The 21878-nt window shown below is 40.5% G+C and overlaps 1 protein-coding gene across 1 annotated transcript in view; it reads right to left on the reverse strand.

Moving 5' to 3' along the window:
* Pxn (Peroxidasin) overlaps positions 1-21878 on the reverse strand; it is a 249966-nt gene that overhangs the window by 26876 nt on the left and 201212 nt on the right. Inside the window, exons 8-9 of the mRNA XM_065236340.1 lie at positions 18090-18293; positions 12878-13053 (exon numbers count right to left, since the gene is read on the reverse strand). Of these exons, the coding sequence (XP_065092412.1) occupies positions 12878-13053; positions 18090-18293 (380 nt within the window). The remainder of the gene's footprint in view (positions 1-12877; positions 13054-18089; positions 18294-21878) is intronic.

The following is a 21878-nucleotide window of genomic DNA, read 5'->3' on the forward strand; positions in this document are numbered from 1 at the left end:
ACGGTCGTTAGGCATACGGTCGTTAGGCATACGGACGTTAGGCATAATGTACGATAGGCATAATGGACGTTGGGCATAAAGGACGTTAGGCATAATGGACGTTAGGCATAATCTACCCGATGAATTCCAGAAGGATGATAATGGGGACCGATTGCTGACTTCGGTGACAATAATGAAAGAGCCTTAATTTTTGGAACTCATGAAAACTTGCGACGTCTTGGACAGGCAAAGTATTGGGTTACAGATGGTACGTTTGCCACAGTTCCATGTTTGTTTCGGCAAGTCGTCACTGTTCATGGAAGTTTCGCTCCCTCGCATCAGCAGACGGTTCCGCTAGTTTTCATTCTGATGACAACAAAAAACAGAATCGTTGTATCGAAAAGTATGGCAGGAAATCCTCGAAGCAGCAGGTATGTTTTTTTTGTTATTGAATGAAAAACCACAGAATTCACAATTCTTTATTTCATGAGCTGTTCTTAAAGGAAAACTTTTTCTTCTCTGACAATTGCAATATGTGTGTAAGAATGTATTACAACAAATGTGTATTTTTTTATTTCTAGATGCGATTGATTTCAAGATATAGTTCAAAACTATGCTGAGTTTTCATTGCCAGATTACTTAACCGCTATCGCTACTAATCTTGGACCTAAGTTGATATGTAGCTACGTCACTTATGATATTATAAATAAAGGATTCCAAACTTAAATAAACTATGTTTGTTTAACTTGTATCATTTTTTATTCAACACTTAGCCTAATTTATGCATTGTTTACCATGCTCGAAACAGGTTTCTAGAGTTGCACAGCAGCAAGGTATTTTATGCCTAACGTATATTATGCGTAACGTCCATTATGCCTAATGAATTTATGCCTAACGTCCGTATGTCTAACGTATTTATGCCTAATGGGGTACACTCGTCTAAGCCAAGGGGAGAACACCAATCTTGGGTCATCTTTTTTGTCAGTGTGCCGCAAGTGTGGCACATGTGTGCCGCAGGTGTGTTGATTGTGCCGGTAAAACTGCGATTATTTTTTAAATACCCAACCTGGCAACCCGGTATTTCTGATAAATCGGTCTAGTGGCAACCAAAGAGGAATGCAATGTCTAAAAATGAAAATAACATCGAAAAATACTACCGCCGTCGGACGTATGTGAAGAAAAAATGATCCCATAAATGTGGATGTGGTTACTTTCCCATGGGAAGTGATCGGACCTGATTCCTGATTCTACATGTTTCTGATCGGTTTTAGATGATGCTCAAAGTCATAATATTTGTTCACCAACCGATTGATGATAACGCGGGAAGTGGAGTGTGTGCAAAATTGTTGTGTTTTGTGTTCATAGGATAGTAAAAATCCTATGTATTAGGGTTTTATAAGACCCTCAAAGGCAGACCAGAATCCTAGCATTTCTTGATGTGAAAAGCAACGGTTTATCAGTGGCCGGAAAGAGTTGGAACCGGTGGAGAATATTGTTGTAGACCGAATATAGAGGATCATGAATATGACTTTTGAAGTTTGTTTTGTTTGAGTTAAGGGTACTAATTATTTTAATTAATGGTACTAATGGGGTCTAATTAACTGTCTCTTTCTCTCGAGCCCACGCTAGAACCCCCCCATTATTTTATTGAATTATACATGGATATCTTAGCACGGAGGGATGTTCGATCGATAAAGTTGGGCTAATATTATGTCAAAATCTCTGGAGAATCGAATGAAAGAGGTCTCGGTCATCGCAAGGCTGTTTGAAGCAGGGGAAAATCGGCCATATGTAACTTCATTCACAGAGCCTTGCGGTGACCAAAACCACTTCCATTTGATTCTCCAGAGAGTTTGACATAGGATTAGCCCCATTTTATCGATCGTACATCCCTTCGAGTCAAGATATCCATAAATAATAAAATAAAATGGAGGAAAGAACGGGAAAATTGGTCACTCTTCACCATCCCTCTCCAACGGGGGAGTTTTTTTAAGGAGAGATGATCAACCCGATTTGTACCTTCCTCAAAGTTGTCCTTGCTCGCTTTCTACTCTCTATACACAATTTTCACACTGCCGTACTCTAGAACGGAACTCCTCATCTATCGTATAAAAATGACCACTCGGTTATTTGAAATTAGCGTTTTATGTACTTTTTCCCCACTGTGCAATGCCTACGAGATTGTGCGGAAGGTGTGCCGATGGATGTGCCCATGCTATGCCGAATCCAATTTCGGCACAATGTGCTGAGTGACTTGCCCCTTTGCCCCGTAACGTGGGTAGATCACCTTTTCGTGTTACGTTACGGGATGTTAGATCTAGCACCGATTCCTAGTCTTGACTACATCAAACTAGGGGAACAGGATTTTTCAGTAATCAAAGGATCACATCTTAGTCCTTGTTACTTTTTATGCCTTGTTGATAGTGATAAGTCCTCGGGTTGCCTGGACCGAGGATGATCTTGAAACAAGTTAGTTAGAAGTGATTAAGACTAGGGTTCTGATGCATGGTCATTATCGGTGTCATTGCTTGTTTTTGTTGCTAAGAAATCCAATTTTGACTGACAAAGGTGCGCGACTTTGGAGAGTGTTCCAACTCTCCGAAGGGTAGTATAGCGGAACCTTTCAATTAGAATCGATTCCTTGCGATGAAGGCAAGAATGACAACTGTATCAAAACCGAATACTTCATCATTTCTCAATAGTGATGGAGTAATACCAACAATCAATACGAAACTAACGATTTTAAATTGGCTCACCACTTTAGTTGCCTATTGGTCCCAAGCAAACGATTAACGTACCCTATTCTAGTCGAAATTCTAGTAATACGCAATGTTTGTTTTGATTCGCTATGAAAGTTTGACAGATAAAATGAGGGGTTATTGGTTTTTCCTATGTTTCGAGGGGTGATTCGACAAGCTTGGGACCGAAGATAGTACCAGAGCTGAGCCAAAAAGTTGAGCACGTTTCTTTGGGACCTACTTGTCTTAGAGTTACCTCTATGGTAATACCTACAATCAATACGAAACTAACGATTTTAAATTGGCTCACTACTTGACTAGCCTATTGGTCCCAAGCAAACGATTAGCGTATCCCATTCTAGTCGAAATTCTAGTACTACGCAATGTTTGTTTTGATTCGCTTTGAAAGTTTGACAGATAAAATGAGGGGTTATTGGTTTTTCCTATGTTTCGAGGGGTGCATCGATTAGCTTGGGACCGAAGATAGTACCAGAGCTGAGCCAAAAAGTTGAGCACGGTTGGTATTAGTGAGCAGTTTCACTAATACAAGCGTTTTACCACAAACTAAGTGACAGACGACTAACTGGCGAAGAAATCAATTAAAATAATGTGGTTCGCTGTAATAGAATTTTCTTAGAAGCTTGTGCCATCACCAGATGGGCTAGTATTTTTGTTTTGATTTGAACATAGTTGATTTTGTATGCAATATGATCTTTGACAGCGTGCAAAGAGTGTATCATTTTGTCATTTTTTTTATGCATTTCAGTTTAGAGTAGAGTGAAAGAGATAGAACCAAAACATTCTAGTACATTTAGTGTTGCCATGTGGTACAATCCAGTAGTAGCGGTGTTACCATGTGGTACACTGACAAATTGCAATAGCAGGTGCGTCACCAAAGTTTTCGAGCCGCTCCGTCTGCCACTTCGTTTGTGGTTTTACTGGTTGAAAATAAAACACAAACCGCTGTCAAGTCGAACACTTTGACAGCTGATTTCGTGGTTGAAAATAATAAACAAATCGATTTTACACGGCTACACTAGCAACGTTGTATAGGTGAAATCTTGCGGCAAGAAGTCAATAGAGATTAGTGACGTTTAACGCACGCACACTAGCGGGAGCAACGCCGTGTAAAGTTGTTTATTATTTTCCTCTGGCTAACCTAAAAAATGTATGAAAGTAGATCTGTCAAAATGAGTTTGACATCGATTTGTTATGTATTTTCCTCGGATATTCACTAACACACTCTCACATATCGCACCAATACAACCGGACGTGAAAATCTCTATTGTTGCATATTCTTGCATTCAAATGGCATGATGACGTTATGGAGCTTACCCAGTTATTCCACTCAAACATAGCAAGCGTTGATTTGTAGTGTATCTCGGTCTTTGAAAATTACATGTTTGTGAGCCCGAAAAAAAAATTACAGTGAAATTTTCAGTGGAAACAATGCTCTAACATTAATATTTATTGTCGACAATAAAAATGATTGTTATAATGTTGTACTCTTCCGAAAACGGCAAAACTGCTACCTAGCTGTACAATGAATGTACATAATAAAATGTTGTTACAATGATTTTTATCGTATTTTTCATTTATTTTATTGTTAACATGATTCGATCATGAACAATAATGAACAACTCTATTACAATAAAAATTGTTGTTACATTAAATATTGGTGTATTTTCATTGTGGGTTACTTCACGAACAATAAAAATAAATCTGATTGAAGCATGCAGACTATGAGAGGGTCAGCAACACTGCCAATGTAATTAAGATAGGCGCTGCTCGTATGGCTCTGGCTTTGACAGTTCGTTTGGCTCAAAACCAGGCAGTCCGCGTCCGCTCATATCTTATCCTAGACCCTCTCTAAAGCTTAATGGAGACCTTGTCCGTGCAGTCAATAATCATACAATAATAATAAAAAATTCCACCACTTGAAGATGTCAGGAAGGAACTCTCAGGTGGAAGCATATTTCATGGGTGATTCTCTCCAGTCGAATGCATTAACTTATCAACGACGCTCAACCACCAAGGAGACGTGACCTAGGGATATCGAGCGCAGAGGAGTTGGCCTGCATTTCTCACAAGTTCCGGATCGAATCTCGATCCATAACCAGTAAAAAAAGGACCACCCGTAACAGACATACCACCCCCTTCCCTTCCCGGGGCAAAGTTTTATTTTTTCGATTTATTTTTAAAGTCGATAAAGTAGATCTGTCAAGCCAACACATACACTCTAAAGTACACTGTTATTTTTTTAATCAATAAATTTGCCAACCAACAGTAAAATAACAATAATATATAATGTTATTGAAAAAAAATTATATGGGAAAATCCCGAAAATTTCATTGTTAAGATACTTAACAACCCCCCTTTTTTATTGTAAATTTTCCATTTACCATGAAATTTATTGTTTTGTACAACATAAATCAAGGTAAATTTATTGTAGACGTAACAATATAAATCATTGTTAAGACAATAATTTTCGTCTTATTGTTACATTGTTTTTTAATGTATTTTTGTTGTTATTTTTTTTCGGGAGTCCACACGTGTTTTTCGAGAGTTTAAATTCTAGTCTCCAAATCGTGCACACTTAGAAATAACTAATTTTACACATGACGTTATCCATATTGAACGTAAATTATGGAACGTAAACAAACATTTCATGTAAAATTAAGTGTTCTCATCATTCCACGTTCTGCTAGCGAATGAGCAACATCAGGGTCTGTTGTCTCGTCACATAGCATTGCATTGAAAGTATTTTTTCACCGCGAAAAGTTTTTTATTTGCAAGTAGTTATTGTGCCTTAGGTGACTCGCGCATTTCGGAAGGAAGCAGCCGATCCTGGCGAAGCCTACGGTCGGTCTGTTCAACATTAACCCGCTTCGACGATATCGAAATTCTTGCCGCAAAATTAGCCGTAGTTAGCAGCAAGAACGGTTAAACAGTGGCAATCACACGGACTGGAAACAATAACCAGCAGAAAGCAGTGAGCCGCCGCACGGACGGTGTGTACGACCGGCATCTATTGTGGCAGAGCAGCAACAGTATAAGCAGTAGAAACGGTAAGGGCAAATAATAGCACGTATCTGTTTTTTTGTATACCCATTCCTCTGACTGTTTGCTTGTGAATCGTCTGTCTCTCCCCCAGTGGAATCGTTCCACATAGGGTGGTTCTTTAAAAAAAATTAATTACTTCTTAACGAAAGTTTTCAATTTCATATGGATGAAGGACAGGGGGGCGTCAAGCCTCCCAATGATAAAGTAAGAAAGCGTCATTACCAGGCGTCTTCTGCTTCGCCTTGGGTTGTCTACTTTCGGCAGAAAGAGAAAGCCCTAAACTTCTTAGGGATTAAAAGAACGTTGACGCGTCGTTTCCCGGGGACCGAATTTCATCAGGTCAATCGGAACAAACTGCGTATAACTGCACTCACATATAAAGTCGCAAATGAGATTGCTGACGACGAGGGTTACAATGAAGAGTATTACGTCTACATCCCATCTCGAGATGTGGAGATAGACGGCGTGGTCTCTGCAGTGAGCCTGACGTGTGATGACGTCATGGAAGGTATGGGGCGCCTTCAAAATGCTGCTACATCTACCGTGGACGTTCTGGGTTGCAGGATATTGTATTCAGCGACCACGGTAGATGGTCAAAAGACTTATTCCCCTTCAGGCTCATTACAGGTGTCTTTCGCTGGATCGGTTCTCCCAAAGTTCTTAGAAATTGAAAATGTTTTTTTCCCGGTGCGACTGTTTGTACCAAGGGTATATAATTGTACCAACTGCAAAAAGTTGGGTCACACAGCTGCTTTTTGTGACAACAAGCCCCGTTGTGGCAAATGTAGCCAAGACCACATGGAGGGTGCTTGCCAACAGGAAGCAACTAAATGTGCTTACTGTGGCAAAGAACCTCTTCATGCTTTGCAGGACTGCCCCGCGTACAAGAAGCGTACCAACAATGTGAAGCGTTCAATAAAAGAACGCTCCAAGCTGACGTTTGCAGAAATGGTTAAGTTGCAAAATGGAACCTCTGCTTCGTTGGCATCAGCCGCTCAAAATGAAAACACTTTTGAGATTTTGTCTTCCGATGAACTGGACTCTGACATAGCAGATGAGAGTGAGTCTCCGGAGGTACACGCCCCCGGTAAAAGGAAGCCGACTAGCTCCCCGGGAGTGCGCCGGAAAAAAAATAAAACCACTCTCAAAAGCATGCAAAAATCTGAAGGTAGCGGGGATTCATTGAAAAAGCCGAACAAATCGGTAATTGCTGCTCCAGCTGATCCTTGCTGCAGCTTTTCCACCCCGCCGCTACCTAATAAAGGTAATCGTAAGAGGTTACCAAAAATAAACACCACGTCTACTCGCAATTCAAAGAAAACTCTCCCGTCCAAGCGAGAAAAGATTAAATTTAAGGACATTGTGGATAATATTTTGAATGCCCTCGGCTTTCCCGACGAATCGCCACTTCGAGGGCTTATTGACCTGCTTGTTCCTATAGTCGGAAACTACTTCAAGCAATTGACTGCATCATGGCCCCTCATTGGTGAATTCATATCTTTCGATGGATAATTCGTCGAGTGAGGATCAAGATATGATCACTTTATTACAATGGAACTGTCGTAGTTTAATACCTAAATTAGACTCGTTCAAGTATTTGATTCACAATTCTGATTGTGATATATTTGCACTCTGTGAAACTTGGCTTTCTTCTGAAGATGAACTAAACTTCCACGATTTTAACATTATCCGCCTGGACCGAGATGATTCATATGGTGGCGTACTTTTGGGGATCAAAAAGTGCTACCCCTTCTATAAAATCTCAATCCCAATAATTCCAGGCATTGAAATTGTCGCTTGCCAAATAAATGTGAAGAACAAAGATCTTTGCATAGCTTCTGTATATGTCCCTCCAAGGACTTCCATAAACCGCCGTCAGCTTTGGAGTTCAGTTAATATCCTTCCATCTCCAGTTCTAATACTGGGCGATATGAACTCACACGGTACTGGTTGGGGCGAATCATACGATGACAATAGAGCGGGTATTTTCTATGATTTGTGCGACGATTTCAACTTGACTATCTTGAACACTGGTGAAGCAACACGTATAGCAAACCCTCCTGCTCGAGAGAGCCGTCTTGACATTTCTTTGTGCTCTAACTCACTATCATTAGATTGTCTGTGGAAGGTTATCAATGATCCCCATGGTAGTGATCACTTGCCAATTATTATTTCAATCAAAAGTGGTCGTCTAAAAACAGATCAGTCAATTCAAGTTCCTTTTGACCTCACGAGGAACATTGATTGGCAAAAATTTGTATCGGCGGTAACTCTTGGTATTGATTCTACCGATCCTCTACCACCACTGGAAGAGTATCGTTTCTTTACCGAGCTAATCTACAAAAGCGCATTAGAAGCTCAGAAACGACGTGTTCCATGTGCATCCCTTAAAAGAAGACCCGCCACCCCAGGATGGGATGACGAATGCACAAAGTTGTATCTTGAGAAATCCGATGCCTTTAAAGATTATCGTAGACATGAAAGATCTGAGCTTTTTGAAAAGTATCTAAAGCTTGAAAAAAAGCTTAAAAACTTACTAAAAGCAAAGAAACGAAATTACTGGCGTACTTTTATCGAGGGACTTTCTAGAGAAACCTCGATGACAACGCTTTGGAAAAAGGCTCGCTATATGCGAAACCGCTCATCTTCCAATGAGAGTGAAGAATACTCCTCACAATGGATATTCGACTTCGCTAAAAAGGTTTGTCCAGATTCTGTTCCAGCACAACCAACTTTACGGGATACAGCCCGAAGTAACGGTTCTCTGGATGAACCATTCACAATGCTGGAATTTTCAATGGCACTTCTTTCATCGAATAACTCTGCTCCGGGTAGCGATATGATCAAATTCGACCTTCTAAAAAACCTCCCTGATATCGCTAAAAGACGATTACTTAACCTGTATAATTCATTTATGGAATTCAATATAGTTCCACCAGCATGGAGACAGGTTAAAGTAATAGCTATTCAAAAGCCTGGGAAACCAGCGTCTGATCACAATTCTTACCGTCCGATCTCTATGTTATCATGCCTGAGGAAATTATTAGAAAAAATGATCCTATTAAGACTTGACCATTGGGTTGAATCAAACAATCTACTTTCAAATACGCAATTTGGTTTCCGGAAGAGTAAAGGAACAAACGATTGTCTAGCGATGCTTTCATCTGATATTCAACTGGCCTTTGCGCACAAGGAGCAATTGGCTTCAGTCTTTTTGGATATTAAGGGCGCATTTGATTCGGTTTCCATAGACATACTGTCAGACAATTTGCACAGTAATGGATTACCCGGTATTTTGAATAATTTCTTGTATAATTTGCTGTCAGAAAAACAAATGACCTTCAAACTAGGTCAACTGACAACTTCTAGAATTAGCTACATGGGCTTACCCCAAGGTTCATGTTTAAGTCCCTTACTTTATAATTTCTATGTCAAAGATATTGATAACTGCTTAGATAATCTATGCACGCTTAGACAGCTTGCAGACGATGCCGTGGTTTCCATGAGAGGTCCACGTGCGGAAATCTTGCAAAGACCATTGCAAAATTCCCTAAATAATCTGTCTTTCTGGGCAAGAAATTTAGGGATCGAGTTTTCACCGCAAAAAACTGAATTGGTAGTGTTTACAAGGAAGCGGTTTCCAGCCCAACTGCGTCTAAATCTTTTGGGCAGAGACATTACCCAATCTTTAACCTTCAAATACCTTGGAGTCTGGTTTGATTCAAAATGCACTTGGGGTACCCATATTACGTATTTGAAACAAAAGTGTCAACAAAGGATCAACTTTCTACGATCAATTTCTGGGACATGGTGGGGTGCTCACCCGGAAGACCTCATTAAACTATATAAAACGACTATTCTTTCAGTTCTTGAGTATGGCTCTTTTTGCTTCCTCTCGGCAAGAAAAACCCACCTAATTAAATTGGAACGCATTCAATATCGTTGTTTACGTATTGCCCTTGGCTGTATGCATTCAACACACAATATGAGCCTAGAGGTCCTAGCGGGCGTAAAACCCCTGCAGAACCGTTTCTGGGAGCTCTCATTAAGATTATTGATCAAATGTAGTGTCAGTAACAACCTTGTGATTGAAAACTTCGAAGAAATGCTCGAATTGAGCATCCAGTCTAGATTCGTGCGAATCTATCTTAATTATATGTCATCGGATATTAGCCTTCCTTGCTATAACCCCTCTCGTGTATGCTTTACTAACTACAGTTCCCCCATTGACTATGATCTCTACATGAAACAGGCTATTCAAGGAGTTCCAGATCAACTTCGACCTATCTTAATTCCCCGCATTTTCGCTGAAAAGTACCAACAAGTCAATTGCAATAGAAGATTTTTCACTGATGGATCACGCATTGATGGATCCACTGGCTTCGGCGTCTTCAATGAATACTCAACCGCCTTTCGGAAACTTCAGGAACCTAGCAGCAATCAACTTCGCATTGGGGATGATTTCCGATATGCCCATAGACCATTATTTCATCTTCTCGGATAGTCTCAGTTCGATTGAGGCTATTCGGTCGATGAAACAAGGTAGGCACTCATCTTATTTCCTTTCAAAGGTAAGGGAGCAGATGAGTTTGCTGGTCGAAAGATCATATATGATTACCTTTGTATGGGTCCCCTCACATTGCTCAATCCCAGGCAATGAGAAGGCAGACTCTCTCGCAAAGGTGGGCGCACAACAAGGCGAGATTTATGATAGAAGACTTTCACATGATGAATTTTTCCCATTAGTACGTCAGAGTTCTCTTTTAAGTTGGCAAAACGATTGGACAAGTAATTCTCTTGGGCGGTGGTTACATTCCATTATTCCAAATGTTTCTTCGAGAGCGTGGTTCAAAGGTCTGGATGTAAGTCGGGGATTCATTCGAGTGATGTCAAGACTTATGTCCAACCACTACTCGCTAGACGCACATCTCTATAGAATAAACCTCGTTGACAGCAATATATGTAGGTGCAGAACCGGTTATGATGACATCGATCACGCAGTTTGGTATTGCCCGGGTAATGACGCCTCCAGAGCACGACTATTGGATACCCTAGTGGCCCGAGGTAGACAACCCTTCCGTGAAGTAAGAGATGTATTGGGAACACGTGATCTTCCCTACATGCAAGCGATCTACGAATTCCTTTGTTTGTCTGATGTTAGAGTTTGATGTGACCATCCCATCCTTTCCAAACAATTTCCCGCCATTGTGTCCCAGTCTTATTATCCTCCTGTTCCTGTGCTACTTGCCCCTGCCCAGCCAGGATTTGGTCAACCGTCCGAGAGTAGTATCTGAAGGAGGCTTCAGAAACCAGTTTCCTACCTAGCTCCTTCCCATCGAAATTGTTACCCATTAACCTCGAGCCCGCCACGAGTAATTGGTACCCAATACTAACCTAGAACTACTGCTATTTAAAATGTAAAATCAAACATTACTGATTTTGGCTCCGCAAAGTGTCACACACGACTGAGCCTAGTAAATAAACGAACTAGTAAAAAAAAAAAAAAAAAGTGTTCTCAAACCGAAACATAAGCAAATCGACGGAGAGAACGTTTCATTGAATCGATTTCCTTGTTTCTTTCAACTGATTTTTATGTCAAAAAAGCCGCTTACATGTGTCGGTCTCAGGAAACCTAAATTTACATGACATTTTCGTAGTGTGTGTGTCTAAAGCCGGATATTATAAGGTATGTTTATCTTTTGTTGTAGATCGAATAGGTGGCCTACGCTTTGCGAGGAAAGGGCTTGCAATGTTTTGTTTACAGCAGCTGATAGAGCCTTTTCAAATGTTGGTCGAAAGATCTGGCCATGTTCCGGGTAGCACCGGGGAAGCTGTCAAAACCTGACGTGAACTAAAATCACATCAACTTTCATAAGAATTCAAGGACATTTTAAATTTAAAATGTATCATTTGGTCATATCTCGAGCAAATTGTCAAATCTACGTAAGTTATTTTGGAAACAATATAATCGCTCAATTTTTTTCCTTAATTTGTTTTTTGTCGATCTTGTTTTCCGTACTGAGTGCCAATGCTACCAACTCCAGGCCAGGGAGGCAGCTCCCATAACTGGACCCTACCTATCGACCCATCAACTCATTGAACGGGGACCAACGGCTTTACTTCCCTTCCAAAAGAAGGCGTGATCGGAGATTTTATGCCTCAGAAAATCCCGACAGCGCCGACTGGGATTGAACCCAGGTCGTTTTGGTTTCACTCAACTATCGAATGTTGAGAAGTTCTGATTAAGACGTAGGTTATATGTTATTTATAAAACGTATATGAATTGACGAATGTTTGAATTTATACAGCTTTTTAGCACATTAGAATCGGATAAACTTTCTCAGCTTTTTTTTTTCGATTGACCATAGTTAGGACTTCGCAATTTTGAGGCGCTAAAGGTTTTTGCCACGCTACCGGCTTTGCTGCCCCACGGTTTAACTGTAGATCTACGGATTTTTAGATTTACGCCGGATCTACGGACTTAGAGATTTTTTGAAAAGTGCCGAAGAAATTCTACGGATTTTAAAAAATTTACTAGTATCTACGGATCGTACTTCATGAAAAGTTAACAACACTGACTGGTTGCCAAAACAAATGGAGCAAAGTCACGGTACCATGCCAGCACGTGTTACAGCTAAATGAGCTAAAATATGCAGTGATTTCAATGAAATTAACAAATCAAAATGACTTATTTCCTAGTTCTACCACCAAACGTGCCAAATTCATTACTCCGAACATTCATCATCACAGTCAGAAATGAGTTTTCCATTTTCCCACCTGGAAGCTTCGATCGAAATAACGGATCACCTGTCATAAATCAAGCTTGATTCGATTTCCTAAAAACAAGAACTGCTTCACTGGTTTTGGGCGGCAGTACGGAGCCTTACCATCCCCCTTTCTTCCCACCATGCATTCGAACGATGCAAAACAGAATCAAAACCCACAAAAACCTACCGCTGCTGTGTTGAGTAGGAGAAAATTTTCCAATTTCCACCAACAGTCAATAATGTTTATCATTCCATCGTTTGTTTTAAATTTATGTGGCATCGTGCCCAAAGACCATCAACTCGTGGGGTGAGATTCGAGGAGTTCGTTACCTGCATGATATCGTCGTCTTCGGCCTTGCAGGGCAGTTCGATGGTCGTTCCCTCGATGGCATCCAGATCGTACGGCTCGAACAGGAATCTCGGCGGGCCAACGTCATTTATCACGGCCACTTCGGCGGCCGACTCGATGCTTCCCAGCTCGTTTTCCGCCACGCAAATGTAGCTTCCTGTGTGTGTGTGAGAGAGAGAGAGAATGGCAAGGGAAAGGTATTATTAGCTATAGAGGAACGAAAAGATGAGAAATTATGACGACTGCTGCACGGTTGTAAGTGTATGATGACGTCTGCTAAGGGACTGTTCATAAACTACGTAGATCGGGTTTGAGAAGTTTTAGACGCTCCTCCCTCCCCCGCGTTGACAATCGTTTGACATTTTTTTTTAAATTTGAATGGACCGTAGACACTTGCGCTGCCCCTCCTAAAGTGTAAACGTAGTTTATTAACAGTCCCCAAGCATCGATGCTTGCTCTTTAGGGAACTTTTTCTTTCTGTGTTGGTTTCAGGTCTGACATTGTTTTACGAAAATGGTATAAATCAACAGTCAGTTCAATTAATGAAAATATTTGTCTTGTGGGGGCCGATGGATGTAAAGAATGTGGAAAGTCGATGGTAGAGAAAGGACAACCAGGAAGGTTACAGTTCTTTCAGATAAATGGAAACCTGTCAAAACTGAATTGTTGGTTATTGGATGTGTGTATTGTTTCGGACTTTGTGTTGGCAGTTAAACAATATGCATATTTCAGGATATAGCATATGAAATTCGGTTTGTTCTCCGAAATCCGGTTAGTTGCTTTGTAGACAGTGCAGTGTATTATCAGTGCACAATGGTCCACACACTTAAACAGATACCCTGAGTTTGGTAAAAAAAAACCGTCTTAGATCGGTAATGCTAAACATTACAGATGTTTCGGTATTTTCTCGTTTTATTGCTGAACATTGTAAATGAAATGACCGGTTTTTTGTAATTTCATTTTAATTTAACGAAAACGGTAAACATTTTTACCGGCAGGTCTGTAAATCAGTAATGAAGACTTCGGTGAAATATTTTACTGAAGTTTTGGTAAACAAAGCGTTCAATTACTGAGTTCCGCTATCGGCAAACGTCAAATCCACCATATTGTGATTTTTGATCGACTTTGAAAACGTTCGTGTTTGAGAAAAATAAAAATGTGAAATTATGGAAGCTGTTAAGCAACACCAAGATGAGCGAATTGTAGATATTTTCCGTAAGTAATTAATTGTTTTTTCTGTCGGTCCAAGTTCCATTCCCGTTGGCGACGATCTGAAAACAGCATTTGGAATCTTCATTCAAAGCTTCCCTGTTTTCAGTGTAGCGCCGAAACCTGTTTTTGTTCATTGGTGGAGCAATTTGCAACACTAACACATTGATCACGACTGCAGCCAAATGTTTGCATGGGTTGCAGTGACCACCACCTTGAAACAATATTAAAGCAAATTACAGTTGAGTCAGTTACCTTTTTAAAAAATTACAGATCTCTCGGTAATATTCGATTTGCATATCGTCCTCAAAATTACAGTTCTCCGGTAAAGTTGTCTACAAATCAAGCAATGCACATCGGTAAACGTTACCGATCGTTAGGTAAATTTGACAGCTAATTCTGCTGATCCAGTTTACAGATTTTTCGGTTATGTTCTCGATCACAGAAAACATTAGCGACCGTTCAGCTGTTGAGAATTCGGTAAATGAATTACCGGAGTCGGTGATTTTTTCTGTGGAATGGTAATGTAGTCCTAGTACATTTATCTTAAGGTTTAGAGGAGTACTGTCTTATGTAAACTTTTTCAACAAGCCCAGTTGTGGCAAATGTAGCCAAGACCACATGGAGGGTGCTTGCCAACAGGAAGCAACTAATTGTGCTTACTATGGCAAAGAATCTCTTCATGCTTTGCAGGACTGCCCCGCGTACAAGATGCGTACTAACAATGTGAAGCGTTCCATAAAAGAACGCTCCAAACTGACGTTTGCAGAAATGGTTAAGTTGCAAAATGGAACCTCTGCTTCGTTGGCATCAGCCGCACAAAATGGAAATACTTATGAGATTTTGTCTTCCGATGAACTGGACTCTGATATAGCAGACGAGAGTGAGTCTCCGGAGGTACCCGCCCCCGATAAAAGGAAGCCGACTAGCTCCACGGGAGTGCGCCGGAAAAAAAGTAAAACCACTCTCAAAAGCTTGCAAAAATCTGAAGGTAGCGGGGATTCATTAAAAAAGTCGAACAAATCGGTAATTGCTGCTCCATCTGATCCTTGCTGCAGCTATTCCACCCCGCCGCTACCTAATAAAGGTAATCGTAAGAGGTTACGAAAAATAAACACCACCTCTTCTCGCAATTCAAAGAAAACTCCCCCGTCCAAGCGAGGAAAGATTAAATTTAAGGACATTGTGGATAATATTTTGAATGCCCTCGGCTTTTTCGACGAATCGCCACTTCGAGGGCTTATTGACCTGCTTGTTTCTATAGTCTCAAACTACTTCAAGCAATTGACTGTATCATGGCCCCTCATTGGTGAATTTATATCTTTCGACGCATAATTCGTCGAATGAATATCAAGATATGATCACTTTATTACAATGGAAGGAACTGTCGTAGTTTAATACCTAAATTAGACTCGTTCAAGTATTTGATTCACAATTATGATTGTGATATATTTGCACTCTTCGAAACTTGGCTTTCTTCTGAAGCCAAGGACTTCCATAAACCGCCGTCAGCTTTGGAGTTCAGTTAACATCCTTCCATCTCCAGTTCTAATACTGGGCGATATGAAATCACACGGTACTGGCTGGGGCGAATCATACAATGATATGAGAGCGGGTATTTTCTATGATTTGTGCGACGATTTCAACTTAACTATCTTGAACACTGGTGAAGCAACACGTATAGCATATTTTTGTGCTCTTGATATATTTTTGTGCTCTAACTCACTATCATTAGATTGTCTGTGGAAGGTTATCAATGATCCCCATGATAGTGATCACTTACCAATTATTATTTCAATCAAAAGTGGTCGTCTAAAAACAGATCAGTCAAATCAAGTTCCTTTTGACCTCACTAGGAACATTGATTGGCAAACATTTGTTTCGGCGGTAACTCTTGGTATTGATTCTACCGATCTTCTACCACCATTGGACGAGTATCGTTTCTTTACCGAACTAATCTACAAAAGCGCATTAGAAGCTCAGAAACGACGTGTTCCAAGTGCATCCTTCAAAAGAAAACCCGCAACCCCTGGATGGGATGACGAATGCACAAAGTTGTATCTTGAAAAATCCGATGACTTTAAAGATTATTGTAGACATGAAAGGTCTGAGCTTTTTGAAAAGTATCTAAAGCTTGAAAAAAAAAACCTAAAAATTTACTAAAAGCAAAGAAACGAAATTATTGACGTACTTTTATCGAGGGACTTTCTAGAGAAACCTCGATGACAACGCTTTGGAAAAAGGCTCGCTATATGCGAAACCGCTCATCTTCCAATGAGAGTGAAGAATACTCCTCCCACAATGGATATTCGACTTCGCTAAAAAGGTTTGTCCAGACTCTGTACCAGCACAACCAACTTTACGGGATACAGCCCGAAGCAACGGTTCGCTGGATGAACCTTTCACTTGGGAATGCTGGAATTTTCAATGGCACTTCTTTCATCGAATAACTCTGCTCCGGGAAGCGATATGATCAAATTCGACCTTCTAAAAAACCTCCCCGATATCGCTAAAAGACGATTACTTAACCTATTTAATTCATTTATGGAATTCAATTTAGTTCCACCAGCATGGAAACAGGTTAAAGTAATGGCTATTCAAAAGCCTGGGAAACCAGCGTCTGATCACAATTCTTACCGTCCGATCTCTATGTTATCATGCCTGTGGAAATTATTAGAAAAAATGATCCTATCAAGACTTGATCATTGGGTTGAATCAAACAACCTACTTTGAAATACGCAGTTTGGTTTCCAAAAGAGTAAAGGAACAAACGATTGTTAAGCGATGCTTTCATCTGATATTCAACTGGCCCTTTGCACACAAGGAGCAATTGGCTTCAGTCTTTTTGGATATTAAGGGCGCATTTGATTCAGTTTCCATAGACATACTGTCAGACAGTCTGCACAGTAGTGGATTACCCGGTATTTTAAATAATTTCTTGTATAATTTGCTGTCATAAAAAACAAATGACCTTCAATCTAGGTCAACTGACAGCTTCTAGAATTAGCTACATGGGCTTACCTCAAGGTTCATGTTTAAGTCCCTTACTTTATAATTTCTATGTCGTGATTTCAAGACTTATGTCCAGCCACTATTCGCTAGAAGCACATCTCTACAGAATAAACCTCGTTGACAGCAATATATGTAGGTGCAGAACCGGTTATGATGACATCGATCACGCAGTTTGGTATTGCCCGGGTAATGACGAGCACGACTGTTGGATACCTTTGTGGCCCGAGGTAGACAACCCTTCCGTGAAGTAAGAGATGGATTGGGAACCCGTGATCTTCCCTACAAGCATACGATTTCCTTTGTTTGTCTGATGTTAGAATCTGATGTGACTATCCCCTCCTTTCCAAACAACTTCCAGCCATTGTGTCCCAGTCTTATTATCCTCCTGTTTCTGTGCTACTTGCCGCCGAGCCAGAATTTGGTCAACCATCCGAGATTTCTGAAGGAGGTACCCAATACTAACCTAGAACAGAACTACTGCTGTTTAAAGTGTAGATTCAAGTATTACTGATTGACTGAGACACACATGACTGAGCCTAGTAAATCAACGAATTAGTTAAAAAACATTGTCCCGTTGTGTGTGGTGTGCCACATTGGATATCCACGTTCTGCAAAGTCTGTTATCGGAAAAGAGTCAAACTTTGAATTTTTAAATTTATCGTTATCTTCCATTATAAACCATTATATGCCGTCTTTAAAGTGTGATCAAACAACACGACACGACACTCAAATCACCTCTGGCTTGCGCACGATGATGCCTTGGCAAACATGACTTTTCCTCTAAATTAACAGGCCCCCCTATCTGACACCTACAACCATCCGGGCATTGCAACAGTCGTCAGAATGCACGGTACAATTTCAAAGAGCAACAGGAAAGTGCAGCAGAAAAAAAACTTGTTCAAGCGAGTCACCTACACGGAATGTACATGAAAGGGGGTCCCCCTCCCCCCAACCCCCACCCGGAAAACTCACCCGAATCGGACTCCTTGACGTGTTCGATGGTGAGCTCGATATCGTCGTCGCTGAGGTAGATCCGGTTCGTCTCGCTCAGAGGCTGCCCGTTGCGCTTCCACCAGATGTGAGGCAGTGGGTTTCCGTCCGCTTCACACTCGAGCGTTACTCGGGCGCCGGTTTTGGTCGTTACACTTTCCGGTGTCAGTGTGAAGCGTGGCTCAGCTGGAAATGGAAGAAAAAAAAATACACCGAGTCATGTATGTAGGTAGAAGAGCGGTTGGGAAAATAAAACGGATGGAAAGAAATAAATAGTAACAGCTGCAGAGTTTTTAGCATGGAAGCGAACTTGGCTGGCTGCTATGCTGAAACTATGTTGTAACAGAGCAGGAAGAAATAACATTGCCTTTCTTTTTTTTTTGATAACACCTCATGTGCACTCATGTGTGACTGGGTGGCGAGGATTACTAGCCGACAAATTACGACTCCGAAACGAGCTTCATCGCGATATGGTGCAATTTCGGTTGGACACGGATGGGATAGCTTAATATAAATTTGCTAATCTTGTAACATGGTGGAAATTACGGCAGCAGATGGTGGCCGTGGCCGTCTCTCCTCAGTGCGAAGAACACTTGGAAGTTTAAGTCTTGAACTCCATACATCAGACAGTGATACTATCTGTATAACTCTATTTCCGTTGCTGTAATCTGTATTCCGTTGTGTTTTAGTTAGATTTTGAAATTCACTTCCGTCAGGTTGTAAATTAATTCTCTGCTTTTTTGATTCGGTTTTGAATCTTATTATTTCGAGCAAGGTTGCTTTGACTCGGACGAAAAGTTGATTCTTTCGACTTAGACTTGATGAAAACCGCTTGATCCTGTGAAATTTGGTACGTTGCTTCCACTAAACGTGATTCTCATCCTAAACGAGAGCCTTTACAAAACTAGTAATTTCGTTCATGGTGGGATTCGCACCTCCATTGGGAAAACTGAATCCAATTGTGTTTTTCTCTTGCATCATCTTGGATTTTATTTTGCATTAAACGCCACAGTGGGAAATAACGTACTCGTTATCGTACCTAATTGAAAAAAAAAAATATTAAGGGTTGTGTCCAAAGCACGACCGCATTGTTGACGTAAACCAGAACTCATTCAATAATATAAATATATTATTAATAGAATGGATTAGAATACAACAAGAATAAAATGGATAAAACCCCATATATACAGCGTATAGGTCTGGGTTCATGATATTCATTATTCTTTGTTCTCTTTTCTCTATTGTGTGATATTCACCCATATTCTTGTTTTCATTCACATTATATTCAATGTAGATCATTCTCGAAGAGGAACCGCTATTGCGTTGAAAAATAATTTCTCTCAGAATACATGATACGGTCTCTATCATCAATGTTTATGCTCCCTCTGGTACTCAGAATAGAGCTTCCAGAGAAGAGTTCTTTAACTCGACAATTTCTTATTACCTCCGTCATGCAGCCGAACATGTCATCCTTGGTGGGGATTTTAACTCTGTAATACATGCAAAGGATGCTACAGGTGAGAGCAACTTCAGCCTCTCGCTAAAAAACACAGTTCAACAGGCACAACTCTTTGATGTATGGAATTGTTTACGGAAGGGTACTACTCAATACACGTACATCACCCACAATTTGGCTTCCCGCATTGATCGATTATACGTGTCATCTGGGGTGCTGAAAGACCTAAGACACATCGACACTCACGTTTGTTCGTTTACTAACCACCATGCCTTGACAATGAGGCTGTGTCTACCGAACCTCGGGAGAGATATAGGTAGAGGTTACTGGTCAATCAGACCCCATGTTTTGACTCAGGATAATATGGACGAATTTCAGCTCAAGTGGGACTACTGGACATGTCAACGAAGAAACTACAATTCATGGATGCATTGGTGGTTATCATTTGCAAAACCAAAGATCAAGTCGTTTTTCCGGTGGAAAACTAAGCAAACATATGATGTTTTCCATAATAGATATCAATTGTTATACACTCAACTTCGTGAAGTTTATAATAGCTTTTATGGAGATCATTCGATGCTTTCCACAATAAACCTACTAAAAGGTAAGATGCTACACCTCCAAAAAGAGTTTACACAAACTTTTGTACAGGTGAACGAAACGTTTGTATCGGGAGAACCCGTATCTGCTTTTCATCTAGGAGAGCGTAGACGTAAGAAAATTGTTATCAGTCGGTTGAACACATCCGATAGAGAATACATCGATAACTCCGAAGACATAGAAAATTATGTCTACGATTATTTCCGAGAGCTGTACACCGAAGGTGAAGTACGTGTAAACACAGAATTTATTTGTGACAGGATCATCTCCGAGGATAGTGATGCTAACACCAGGTGCATGGAGGACATCACAACGGAAGAAATATACTTCGCGATAAAAGGTAGTGCTTCCAGAAAATGCCCAGGACCAGATGGGATTCCGAAGGAATTTTATGAACGCGCATTTGACATTATTCATGGCCATCTCAATCTCATTCTCAATGAGGCTTTACGAGGTGAATTTACATCCGAATTTGTTAATGGAGTCATTGTGTTAGCAAAAAAGAAAGGTTCAAACAACACCTTGAAATCGTACCGTCCGATTTCTCTCCTTAACGTAGACTTTAAACTACTCTCTCGAGTGCTAAAAACCAGATTAGATCGTGTTTTAACTGAAAACTCAGTAATTAGTAACTCACAAAAGAATTCCAATCATGATCGGAACATTTTTCAAGCTACACTCACTTTGAAAGACCGTATTGTGCAGTTACGAGAGAAGAAGAAATGTGGAAAATTAGTGTCGTTCGATCTCGATCATGCTTTTGATCGTGTTGATCGCCGATTCTTATTCGAAACGATGTCCTCTCTTGGCATAAACGGAAACTTAATAGAACTGCTTTCTAAAATAGGCTCTCTTTCCAATTCTCGGATGCTCATCAACGGTCACCTCTCTCGAGAGTTTCCAATACAAAGATCGGTTCGCCAGGGCGATCCACTATCGATGCATTTATTTGTGTTATACCTACAACCATTAATGACGAAACTTGAACAAACCCTTAACGATATCGATGATGTTGTTGTAGCATATGCAGATGACGTTACGGTGATAATTGAGAGGGCTCGAGAGATATTCGAAATGTTCGGCAGATCCTCAGGCTCTGTAGTCAACCTCACAAAAACAGTTGCTTTAGACGTTGGGTATATACGAAACAATAACCAGTTGATCGTACCATGGTTAACAACAGCCGATAAAGTGAAGGTGCTCGGTTTGTATACACAAACTGCGTTAGGCTGATGATCAATGTAAACTGGGATTCATTGATAACGAAATTTGAACCGCATTTGTGGATGCACAAAATGCGATCTCTCTCCCTCCATCAAAAAGTCGTCCTACTAAATAACTTCGTGATTTCAAAAATTTGGTACACTGCTTCAGTTTTACACATAAACAAATCGCATATTGCAAAGTTAACGTCTTTAATGGGAACCTTCTTATGGTCAGAGCAAACAACTAGGGTTGCTATTAATCAATTGGCCCTAGATGTTGAAAATGGAGGATTAAAGCTACAGCTTCCGAGCTTTAAATGTAAGTCGCTGCTTATCAACAGACATTTGAAAGAGTCTGATTCAATGCCCTACTATGCATCAATGATATCTAGATCAGGAAATCCACCATACCTAGGAAATATTCCTACAAACTGCCCATGCTTACGAACAGTTTGCCAGGAATTAGCTTACCTCCCAGAACAAATCAAAGAAAATCCGGTTTCGAAACAA

This window comes from Ochlerotatus camptorhynchus, unplaced genomic scaffold (genome assembly GCF_037179485.1).
Source record: "Ochlerotatus camptorhynchus isolate MF236.1 unplaced genomic scaffold, CSIRO-AGI_Acam_v1.1 ptg000549l, whole genome shotgun sequence".
Lineage (NCBI taxonomy): Eukaryota > Metazoa > Arthropoda > Insecta > Diptera > Culicidae > Ochlerotatus > Ochlerotatus camptorhynchus.